We start from the raw sequence: 12,586 nt of genomic DNA, 5'->3' as shown, positions 1-12,586 counted from the left end.
AAAACCTCTCCTTAAACTCACCACAGATCTTAAACCTCTGTTGTTCTTCAGAGATGCAAATTCTAGTCTCCTCTACAGTTAACTGAGAGATGAAAAGTTTTGCAGAAAATATAGAGAAAGTAATGAGTTAACAGCAGGTAATATATAGATTATAATCAATTATTGGCTGTCTGTATTTTTGCCTCACACCCACAGCAATTCTTTTGGCAAAAGAAACCATTAATGTAAATTCATCTTTTTCCTCTTTAAAGTTTTAACATCCTATTATGAAACCTTTGCTGTGTTAAAACAGAATTGCAGAATAAAATAGTGGAGGTATATATATATTATTATTATATATAATTATATATAAATTATATATTTTAATATATATATTAAAGGTAATGTCTTAACCTGATGGAATATTTATTCCTTATTGTAAACAGCAACTAAATTGGTTATTGCTTAATACTGATTTAGCCTATTGCATGTGCCAACTTATCAGGCAAAATTGACAACTGATAATCATCATCCAAAAGATGAGTTGTTAATTCTTTTCCCTATGAATGCCTTTTTATTTCCTGTAAAATTTTACATGCAGCTCATAGACAATGCAATTGCTGTATTTATAGAGGGTTCATCTATGAGAAAGTAATATATACAATTGGATCACATGTTCATTCTCTTGAATTTCCCCCTGCTACAGCAGAGATTATTAGATTACACACTGTAGCCAATGTTAAATTAGTTAAACCTTAAATTTATGTACTGATAGCCAATATATAGCTTATAGTTTGCGATTGCTTGAAATTGTTTTTATTCTGCAAATTTGAGTTTTGCAATTGTTTATTCAAATACAACTTAATTTGAGAAAACTTACTGTCCCATATTTTATAGGGAATTTAAGAGGTACTGGGTTGCCTGAATCACTTAGTAAAGGCAATGTCACAACATATTTGTATACCAGACAGATTATCATCTCATTTTTTTACCAGCAAAATAGTAATGGCCTGAGACAACAATTTTGATATTTCTAGAGAATGTACACATCAGATTGTAAAGATTTATCTTAAATGTCCTCTGTTTCTTGCTATATCACATAATGGAGTTCTCCCTCGAGGACTTATACCTAACCAATTATGGCAAATATTTATTTAAATATTAACACCTTTTCAAGTTTTCTAGTTGCAATTGCTTTAACAGAAAAAAACAACTAAAGGTATAATTTTTCATGGCCTATGTTATTTTCCTATGGTTGGTGCTCCAAATCAGATTATAACAGATAATGGAACTGGCCATTGCAGTCAAGCATTTGAGATGCTTTGTTGACAAGCTAATATTACCCATATTATTGAAATTCCTTATAATTCTCAAGAACAACATATTGTAATACAGATACTGTGAAACTTTAAAACAATATATTTATAAATTAAAAGGGGGGAATTATATCCCTATTTATTTGAATCATACACTTTTTAATTTATTTATTTATTTTAAATTTGGATGTCAATGAATGTCTATGGTATCCTACAACTGGGCAAACTTATGCCAGGTGAAATGAAAGGACCCACATACTGGCATATGGTATGGTCCTGATCAAGGGGACCAATTAACGTGGGGAAGAGGGTGTGTTTGTGCTTTTTCCCACAGGATGCTGCAAGAACATGCTAGCTACCAGAGTGATTGGTGAGATGTGCTGATCCTGAAACAAAGAATCATGCTGAATTGTGAGCTTGCTGAGTTCCCTGACAATGGTGACCATGAAGCTGTATTGGACATCTGTTCCTGACCCAACTTTGCTTGCCTTTAACCCAGATTGGACAAACAGCTTCACCTCAAGATTTTAGACCTTGTGGGACAGAGAACAAAGAGACTGGAAGCTGACCTTAAAAAATTAAATAGAGAAGAAGTTGTAATGATTTTTTCTCTTAACTTTAATATGACCAGCATTAACCATATTCTTATGTTTGGACCAGTTCTTTTAAATAAGTTTCTAGGTATTTTGCGAAGTCGACTAGCAGCTTTTCAATTGATGATGGTGAGACAACAGTACCACGTCCTTTGTGAAGAAAGAGATCTCGTCGACACCGAATGCTAGTACCTTTTCCCTCTTGACCTTTACTCTATTTCTTTACCGTGCCTATGCTCCATAGCTTATTTTGAGCATCCAGCATGTCCACAGCTGGGTGCTCCTTTCCTCTTTCATATAAGACAAGGTCATGAGGTGCAGCTGAGACTGCAAGAGGGACTTGTTATAGCCGTCCTGGATCCTCTGTGGAGCATGCTCTCTTGATGCCAGTTGAGGCCAATATAACATTTTGGACCACAGAAAAATTGTGGCCATAACGACAAGCAGTTAGCCAGGGACGGGCAACCTTCTGGGACCAGGCTCACTTAAGGCAGGGACTCTGAAGACTGGCAGGGTACCCAAAGATGGGCAAGAGCCTTGGACCCCCAGATTGATCCTAAGACAAGGCACTGTTTGAAATTGAAGTTATGCCTTTTTTTTTTTTTTTTTACACATTTGAGCCTCTACTTCCCTCTACAAATTTGTCTTTTATATAATATAAAAGGGGGAGCTGTTGTAAACTGCCATTGGAGCCTGGTCTTGTTTTCCCCTCCCCCACTTGTTTTGCTAAGGAACTCCTTCCTTGTATCCATTGTGGTTCTTAACCATACCCAAGAACATTCCAACTGAGCTATCTTTACCTTGAAAACATCCTGTTTTGTACACTCACGACTGTACCTGACCTCCCCAGGCTTTGTTGTTCACCCCATATAAAAACAGTCCTGAGTAAAGCTTAGTTGGCATTCACCAATTATTGAGTGACCCGTGTGTGTGTGTGTGTGTGTGTGTGTGTGTGTGTGTTTCTTTTTCAATGCCCCAGGCCTCTGTCCATGGCTAGATAACAGTGACTGCGCAGGCATCTTCAGTGTCTCTGTTAAATACTTGCTTCAATGACTTGTCCATTGGTGAGAGTGGGGTGTTGAAATCTCCCACTATTATTGTCTGTGGCTCAATGTGTGCTTTGGGCTTTAGTAAAGTTTCACTTATGAATGTGGGTATCCTTCCATTTTGGCATAGATTTTCAAAATTAAGACTTTTTCATGGTGGATTTTTCCTTTGATGAATATGAAGTGCCATTCTCCATCTTGCTTGATAACTTTTGGTTGAATTTTATTGGATTTTAGGATGCTAACTCTTGCTTGTTTCTTGGGACCATTTGCTTGGAAGACTTTTTTCCAGCCCTTTACTCTGAGGTAGCATCTGTTTTTGTTATTGAGGTGTGTTTCTTATAAGCAGCAAAATGCTGGGTCCTGCTTGCATATCTAGTCTGTTAGCTTATGTCTTTTTATTGGTAAAATTGAGTCCATTGATACTGAGAGATATTAAAGACAGACTGTTGTTAGTTTCTGTTATGTTTGTTGTTGTAGCTGGCATTGTGTATATGTGATTCTCTCATTTGATTTTGTTGTGAGATGATTAATACATAATCCCCGCATTCTCCTAAGAACCAGAGAGGACAATAGAAATCAAGGAACAATATACCCACAGAACAAAGACAAGACCAGGGCCCAGAATTACAATTTTTCTAAACATGCTTAGTTGTCAGCATAAAAGCACAATCAATAATAACCAGAACAGGGTGTCTCCACTAGAGCCCAACAACCCCACAATGGCAGGTACTGAGTATATAGCTGAAGCAGAAGAAAAAGACCTTGAACTAGTCTGTGAAAATATAATAAATGTACTTTAAGAGAAAATGGATAAATTCCCCCTTTAAAATATATGAAAACACAAATGGTGAGAAGACATGAATAAAGCAAGATTTGAAGGTAGAAATACAATCAATGAAAAGAAACTAACTAGGGGAACTCTGGAAACAAAAAATTTAGGAATTTGAACAGAAACCTCAGAGGTAAGCTTTGCTAGCAGTATACAAGAAATGGAAGACAGAATCTCAGGGACTAGAAAAAATGGACAGGTTAGCCAAAGAAAATATTAAATCTAAAAAACTCCTTGTATGAAAAACCCAGGAAAGTTGAGACACTATAAAAAGACTAAGTATAAGAGTAATGGGAATAGAAGAAGGAAAAGAAACCAAGGTCATAGGCACCAAAAATATTTCCAACAAAATCATAGAGGAAAATTTCCCTAACCTAAAAATGGATGCCTATCAAAGTACAAGAAGCATACTTAACGTTAAATAGACTGGACCAGGAGAGAACCTCTGGCACATAATCAAAATACTTATACATAACAAAGAACAAATATTAAAAGTTCCAAGGGAAAAGAGCAAGCCATATATAAAGACAATTGTATTGGAATAACACCTGACTTCTCAGTGAAGACTCTTAAAGCCAGAAGGGCCTGGACAGATAGTCCAAAATCTCTAAGAGACCACAGTGGCTGCTGGTTTAATCTACTTAGTAAAACATTCAATTAGAATAGATGGAATAAAATAAGAGATTTTATGATAAACCAAATCTCTCTCACACAAATATGTGCACACATGTGCATGCGCACTCGGGAATGTGCGCACGCACACACACACACACACACACACACACACACACACACAGAGAGAGAGAGAGAGAGAGAGAGAGAGAGAGAGAGAGATACAGAGAGAATGAATCTAGGCATAAAAAGGGGACTAGAAAGAAAATTCCAACTTAAAAAAGGTAACCAAACCTAAGAACGCATAAGGAATACATAATCCCAAACTAGCAAATTTAAGGAGAAACACTACTACATACACACCTTACCCCACCTCCACCTGAGACCATTATGGATTAAAGCTGAATACCAACAACAGCAGAAAGAACAGAAAGCTTAAAAAGTCATGGCAACTAAACTCCCCACTTAAATTCCATGAAAACAAACACATAACAATATGTATTAGACACAATAAAAGAGATGGTAAGAAGAAAGTTCATAGCATTAAGTGCTTACATAAGGCTACAGAACAACAACATCAACAAAAATCTGGGTACCCAAGAGGGGTATAGGAAAGAAACAGTCAAACTCAAGGCTGAATTAAATAAAAATTAACAACAAAACATTACAAAGAATGAATGAAACAAAGAGTTGGTTTCTTGAGAAAAATCAATAATATTGACAAACCATAATCCAAATTACCAAAAAGCTAGGGAGAGAATATCTAACTTAAAAAATTAGAAATGAAAAGAAGGCATAAGAACAGAGATTTCCCTGCTCTCTGAGCTGTCTGGCCCAGGCAAGCTGCCCTGAGCAGTCTGCTAGTCCAGGGAGACCCCATTCTACTGCCACCTCTCCACCCAACTTCATTGGACCTGAGGCTCCTGAACCATAGAGACCTGCAAGTCCAGAACAATACAGCCCAAAGATAGCCATCAGAGGCCTTCCATGCCAGGACCATCAGGCTTTCCCTCTCTCTAATACCTACTATAGCAAGAACATCGAGGGACCAAAATCTTCCAGATTGCTGGAAGAACACAATCAAAAGGCAGTAAATAAGACACCTCCAAAGCACATCTTCTCCACTACAGCAAGCCCTGGATATCCTAACACAACCCAAATACAAGAAAATGACATTAAATCCAATCTTATAAAGATGGTAGAGGGCTTTAAAGAGGAAATGAATAAATACCTTAAAGAAACACAGTAAAATATAATCAAACAGGTAGAGGTTTTAAAGAGGAAACAAATCCTTTAATGACATATAGGAAAATACAATGAAACAGGTGAAGAAAATAAAACTGTGCCAGACCTGAAAGTAGAAATAGAAGCAATAAAGAAAACATAAATCCTGGGGAAGACAATAGGTACAACAGATGCAAACATCACCAACAGAATACAGGATACAGAAGAGAGAATCTCAGATGCAGAACATACAATTAAAGAAACTGATATTTGTCAAAGAAAATTTTAAGTCTAAAAAAATTTCTGACACAAAGCATACAGAAAGTCTTGGATACAATGAAAAGATCTAACGTAAAAGTAATAGAGATAGAAGGTAAAGAGTCCAAGCTACAAGGCCAAGGAAATATTCTCAAAAGAATTATAGAAGAATAGTTTCCAAAACTAAAGAGATGCCAATAAACATACAAGAAGCTTATAGAACACCAATTAGACTGAATCAGAAAAGAAAATCCTCCCACCACATAATAATCAAAACACAAAATCTACGGAACAACAACAGAAAAAGAATATTAAAAATGGCTAGGGAAAAAAGGGCAGGTAACATACACAGGGAGATCTATCAGAATTACAGGAGACTTCTCAACAGAGAATCTAAAAGCTAGAAGGGCCTGGGCAGATATCTTGCAACCTCTAAAAAAACCACAGGTACCAACCTAGACTATTATACCCAGCAAAACTCTCATTCTCCACAGACAGAGAAAAGATATTTCAAGACAAAGCCAAATTCAAACAGTATCTAGCCACAACTCCAGCCTTAGAGAAAATACTAGAAGAAAAACTCTAACTTAAGAAGGATAACTATATCTAATAAAACACAGAAATAAGTAATTTCATATCAGCAAATGGAAGGAAAGCATATACACACATTCTCCCCCCTCTCTCTTGCTTGCTCTCTCCACTACCAACATTAAAATAACATGAAATAACAACCACCAGTCAATATCTCTCAACATCAATGGACTCAATTTCCCAATAAAAGACACAGGAATGAATGTGAAAACAGGATCCACCTTTTTGCTGCATACAAGAAACACATATCAGCAATAAAGATAGATATTACCTCATGAACACTTGGGACTTCAGAGTCTGAACCATCAAGCAAAGAACATACACTGGCTGTACCTAGGCTTCTCTGCACATATGTAGCAGATGTACAGTTTGGTCTTCATATGGGTCCTGAACAACTGGTATTAACATTATGTCTAAGCTCTGCCCCACAGTTACCTGGCGACAGCCAGGTATGCCTGACTCACTGTAAAAGGGGCTGCTTGCTTCCTCTTCTCTTTCTTTCTCTTGCCTTCTTGCTCACATTCTGTCCCCTCCCCCTTCCCCTTATCTCCCCATTCCAACCCCCTCCATGTGCTCAGGGCCAGCCTCTACTTCTCTTCTCACCCCCACTCTGCCTTTCTTTGCCTCTACCACTCTCTCACCTCCCCTCCCCATGTCCTGAATGAACTCTAGTCTATACTATACTTTCCTGTGGCTCGTCCCTAAGGGGGAAGGGATGCCTCAGCATGAGTCTGCAGGAGATACCCCCTTCTTCCATATCTGACTACACATCCACCACAATATATTTCCCCTCTCTCTGTCTTTTTATAAACACAACTGGAATGGGGGCTATCCAAAAGGCTGTTGTCTGTATGAGAGATAAATTCTTTAAGCTGGGATGCCTTGTCTGGCCTCAGTGGGAGAAGAAGCACCTAGCCTTGCAGAGACTTGAAGTGCCAGGGTGGGTGAATACCCAGGGGACCCCCCACTAGCTCAGAGGAGGGGAGGAAAATGGTGAAAGGATTTTGGGAGGGAGAAAGTGAGAAGAATGTAGAATAATAAACAAACAAACAAACAAACAAATAAATAAATAATAGAGGATATCAAGAGAATTATAAGGAAGTACTTTAAAAACCTTACTCCTTCAATTTGGAAAATTTAAATGAATTGTACAATTTTTTTAAACATATGGCACTTACTAAAGTTAAAACAATATCAGATTACCACTTTAAACAGACCTATATTCCCATAGTGAGGTAGAAACAACATTTAAAAGTCTACAAGCCCCAGCCCAAGAAAAATATCAGTGCCAGGTGGCATTACAGCAGAATTCTATGAGACTGTCCAAGCAGAGTTAATGCTAATACTCCTCAAATTATCCCACCAAGAGAAACAGAAACAACAGTGCCCAGTTTGTTTCATGAGCTTACTCAGATGTCCAAAACCACATAAAGATCCAACAAAGGAGGCAAATTATAGATTAATTCCCCTGCTGAATTTAGATGCAAAGACTTCAGTAAAGTACCTCCAAACTGAATCCAGGGGTGCAGGGAACCCTGGAGTTGGCCTAGCCTCACTGCCTTGAGAGTCATATTCTATAGGTTTTTTTAGGTTAGAGGGTATGACTCCTAGGGCACAATGTGCCTTCTAGTCCCTGTTATCAGAGAGATGGCTCAACATATGTAAACTGATAAATAATGTAATCCACCATATAAAGAAACTGAAATTTAAAAACACAATCTCACTAAATACAAAAAAATGCCTTTAATAAAATTCAATACCCCTTCATATTAAAAGTATTGGGGAGATTAGGGATACAAGAGACATATCTCAACATAATAAAGGCAAGCAAACAGTAAAAAACCTGACATCAACATCGACTTTAATGGACAGAAACTCAAAGCAATTTCACTAAAATCAGGAACAAGATAGGGTATTCACTCTCTCAATTCCTATACAATATAGTACTTGAAGTCTTAGCTAGAACAACAAGACAATTGAAGTTCAAGGAGATACACATTGTAAAGGAAGAAGGCAAAGTATCTTTATTTGCAGATGATCTGGTAGTATGTATAGGTGACCCTAAAACCTACCCCTGGCCACTCCTGCAGCTGATAAATACTTTCATCAAAGTAGCTGATACAAAAATAACTCATAAACATTGATAGGCCCCTAATATCCAATGACAAATGGACTGAGAAAGAAATCATGCAGAAGAAGGAGGAAGAGGAGGAGGAAGAGGAGGGAGTGGAAGAGAAAGGAGAAGAAAGAAGGAGAAGGAAGAGGAGGAAGAGGATGAAGAGGAGGAGAGGTTAAGTCAGTAAAGTGCCTACTGCATATGCGTAGGGACCTGAGTCGGATCCCTAAAGCATGTATATTACAATCTGCCACTATGTCCAGCCTTTTGTATGACTTCTATGGATCTGACTCAGGTCCTTATGCACCTACAATTATAAGTTAATGCAAAAATGATTATATTAAACTACATAAAACACGGGGCTAAAATAGATGTCTTTTTGTTTATTTTTAAACACAAATTGTCTGAAAAAATAAATAAAAAACTAAAATAATATTTAGCTTTTCAGGAGGACAGAAACAATATGTAAGAACAGAATGGATGAGAATTTGACGTTTATTATTCAAATTCAGGCTAAGGAACGGAACTCAATGTTTGATTGGTACAACAATCTGATAAAGGCTGTTGGATTATATGAAACACTGCTAGCTACAAAAAGTGTGAGCAAAGTAATATTTCACAACATGAATGAAGAATGAACAGTGGGGGGAGTTTAAAAGGCAGGGCATTTACTAGAATAGTTCGCGTTACTCGAGATGTGAAGGAATAATTTCCTAAATTATGATGGTGCCAATGAGGACACAAAAAGAAGAGTTCATTAGGCATCTTTAGATAAAATCAACATGGGGATGGAAAAAAGCACCATTGTTAAGAGTGATGTGCTTGCAGACAAACCAGGTTTGGTTCCCAACATATTTGTTTACAATAATTGAAAATGTTATTTTCAGTTCTAGATCTGATGCCCTTGACTGGCCTCTGCAAGCTTCTGCACATATGTAGTACATACATATTCTTATAGGCTCACATACATAGAAATAAACTCTTTAAAAAGGCAGTAAAATAAAAATTAAAATATTTTACTAAAAAAATATCACACAGAACACAATAGGTTCTAGATAGGTTAGATTCCTATAAAGCAAGAAAAATGAATCAGCTACTTATAAAGGGTAGAGCAAATTAAAGAAATGCTATGATTCTAAAAGAATTTCTAAAATCCAGATATATGCTTTGAGAAGCATTATTAAATTTTAGCAATTCCATATAAATTAAAAATAATGTAAATAAAAGTAATGATATCTTTTGCTATTCTGAGAAGAAAATATTTTTATATTGTTGGCCCCAACTCAGAGCTTGTTTATGCTAGGCAAAAATGTACCAGAGACCTGGGAGGTAAGAGACTTTCAGGACTCAACATGGTGGGGGTGGGGGGGCTGGATGAAATGCTGTACAGTGGGGAGAGGGAACTGTAGAGCCCACCTCCAGCAGAAAGACAGGGCATCAAGTGAAGGATGGGGTTGTCATTCCACAGTCAAAACTCTGACCTATAATTGTTCCTGTCTATAAAACTTCAGGAATGGAAAGGAGAAGGGCCTGAGGAAAAGAAGGTCCAAGAACCTGCTCAAAAGGGAATCCAGCTTAAGGGCTGGGCCCAAGGCCTAACACCATTACTAAGTCTATGGAGCCCTTACAAAAAGAGACCTATCATGACTGCCCTCTGAGAGACCCCACAAGCAGCTGAAAGAGTCAGTCAGATGCAGATATTTGCACCCAACCAATCAACAGAAGCTGTTGACCCTGTGGTTGAATTAGGGAAAAGCCAGACGAAGCTGAGGAGGAAGGTGACCCTGTAAGAGGACCAGCAGTCTCAATTAACCTGGACCCCTGAGATCTCTCAGACACTGGATCACCAACCAGGCAGCACACACCAGCTGATATGAGGCCCCCAGCACATATACAGCAGAGGACTCTCGGGTTTGGGTTCAGTCAGAGAAGATGCACCTAACCCTCAAGAGACTGGAGGCCTCAGGGAGTTCAGAGGTCAGGCAGGGATGGTGGGGTGGGGACATCCTCTTAATGACAGGAGGTGGGGACTGGGAGGAGGTATGGGATATGGAACAGTTGGAGGGTAGATCAAGAGGGGAATAAAAACTTAAATGTAAAACCTAAAAAATAATAAAAAAGTCTACTATTTAACTATACCTCAATCACTTGTGTTATTCTGTAGGAATGGATCTGTCAACACACAATAATTAGGTTCTAAAATTATATGCATTATTATATATTATAAAAACCCAGAATAATATCTTAAAATAATTTTAAATAATCCTGAGATTATATATTATCTGATATTTTTTTAAAAAAATAGGCAACTGCTCAGAATCCTACCATGCCAAGGTATTAACTTATTTATATGCCTTAAAGACTTACCTCTAGAAATCTCTTTCCTTTATGTTTTGTATGTACACTTAGTAGGCTCACACTTTATCTTAAAGATTTATTTTATGCCACGTTGGATTTTATTATAATTTGTCAATAAACAAGCATTTCATAAAATAGTGGCCCAGGTACATTCTATAATTTTTGTCTGCACCTAAACTTTATATTTCTCACAAATTTGGCTATGCCAATAGATCACAATTCTTGGACCTATTACTCATTTTTATTTGTCACTTTTTAGGCATTTTTAAATATATCTGAAAAATGATTTTTTTCTTTTAGATATAATTAGAAGCATTTCACTCATATCTGATCTTATTTTTATTTGGATGAAGGATATTGTAAAAGACATTCACTTGTATTTATTTTGGAAGCAAAGCTACTTATTATTAAATTTTAGAAATTAAGTTAAGTACTAATTTTAGAAGACTTGTGAGAGTAAGTAGATAGCTTACTTCAGTGAATTACCAGAGCTTGAAAAATACTTGTCTGCTTACCTGATGTGGGAGACTTGCAGCGCTCGAGTTCCAGGGGTGCTGGACTGTCATTGAGCTCTGTTAAGCCTGAAAATGTAAAGGAGACGGGGAGGGGAGGGGGTGGGGGAGCACAGGAAAGGAGAGAAAAAGAGAAGAAAGATTAATTTTGCTGACACTTCATATTTTGTTATTGCTTCAAGCATTTACTAAAGGACGAACCAACCATACTTTATAAATGACCAAATTCCTTAGCAAATATACCAAGAATAATAGGAAATAGAAAATGCTTTTAAAAAGATATAATAGTCTCCTACTCTAAGAGGTTATTGCTTTTAGAAAGATCTCTTAAGAGATACTACAGATTTAAATGTTTATAACTGTTTTTAGTATTTTATATTTAGGTGGGTCAATCAGAGGCATCAAGTTACAACAAACACTGCATCAACCTCTTCTGTTTTTACCTTCCATTTTATTGCTTTCTGAACAAATGCACACATCTGTTTCCATGCCCAGAAATATTTAAGAGGTATTGTGAATGATGAAAGTTGTCTTTGTTCCTGTTTTTTCCTATCACCCTTTTCTTTATGCAGGAAGACAGGAGTGATGAGATCAACAGATACTGGAGGCCCAGCTCATAAGAGACAAGACTCTATCAAGAATGGGTCTGGGCCATTTGTGTGATAGGGCCATATATGGGTACATTCTGAACATATCCTGAGAATTTGCATGAGGCAGCAGAAAAAAGTATAGACTACCTTTGGTAGAGGGAATTTTAAGACAATATAACATTTGGTTTGTGCCATTTGTTATTCCTGATTACACATGTCTACAATGAAAAGGAGCAACAAACAGGGCAGAAAGACATAAAAAAGTAAAAATTGAAAGGGAAAAGAACACTAGCAAGTTAAAGATTACAGCTAAGGTACATCCTGAAAATGAGGCTGTAATTGTCCAAGAGATTACTGTCATTAAAGAAAAGCCAGGAACAACAGGAAAGGTATTTCGAGGATAAGACCTCATCCAGTAAAGCCCCCAAAGATGAGGGATTTTGAGGGTCTTCCTGCTCCTGGAAGGCAACATCCTAAAGTTTTGCTGTTGTCATTTTATTTTTATTTTATTTTATTGTTTTTTTGGTTTGATATACAGAAGCTATTGCAACTGTGTTCC

The 12,586-nt window shown here is 37.1% G+C and overlaps 1 protein-coding gene across 4 annotated transcripts in view; it reads right to left on the bottom strand.

The window, feature by feature from the left end:
• Positions 1 to 12,586, bottom strand: part of STXBP5L (syntaxin binding protein 5L) — a gene marked incomplete at both ends in the record, with an annotated part of 275,448 nt that overhangs the window by 59,410 nt on the left and 203,452 nt on the right. For all 4 annotated transcript variants that reach the window (XM_080918648.1, XM_080918650.1, XM_080918649.1 and 1 more), the window contains one exon: positions 11,441 to 11,506. In XM_080918648.1, coding sequence (XP_080774774.1) covers positions 11,441 to 11,506 — 66 coding nt within the window. The remainder of the gene's footprint in view (positions 1 to 11,440; positions 11,507 to 12,586) is intronic.

Source organism: Micromys minutus (genome assembly GCF_963924665.1).
Source record: "Micromys minutus genome assembly, chromosome: 7".
In the NCBI taxonomy this organism is placed as follows: domain Eukaryota; kingdom Metazoa; phylum Chordata; class Mammalia; order Rodentia; family Muridae; genus Micromys; species Micromys minutus.
This window is presented reverse-complemented; position numbering and strand designations above follow the sequence as displayed.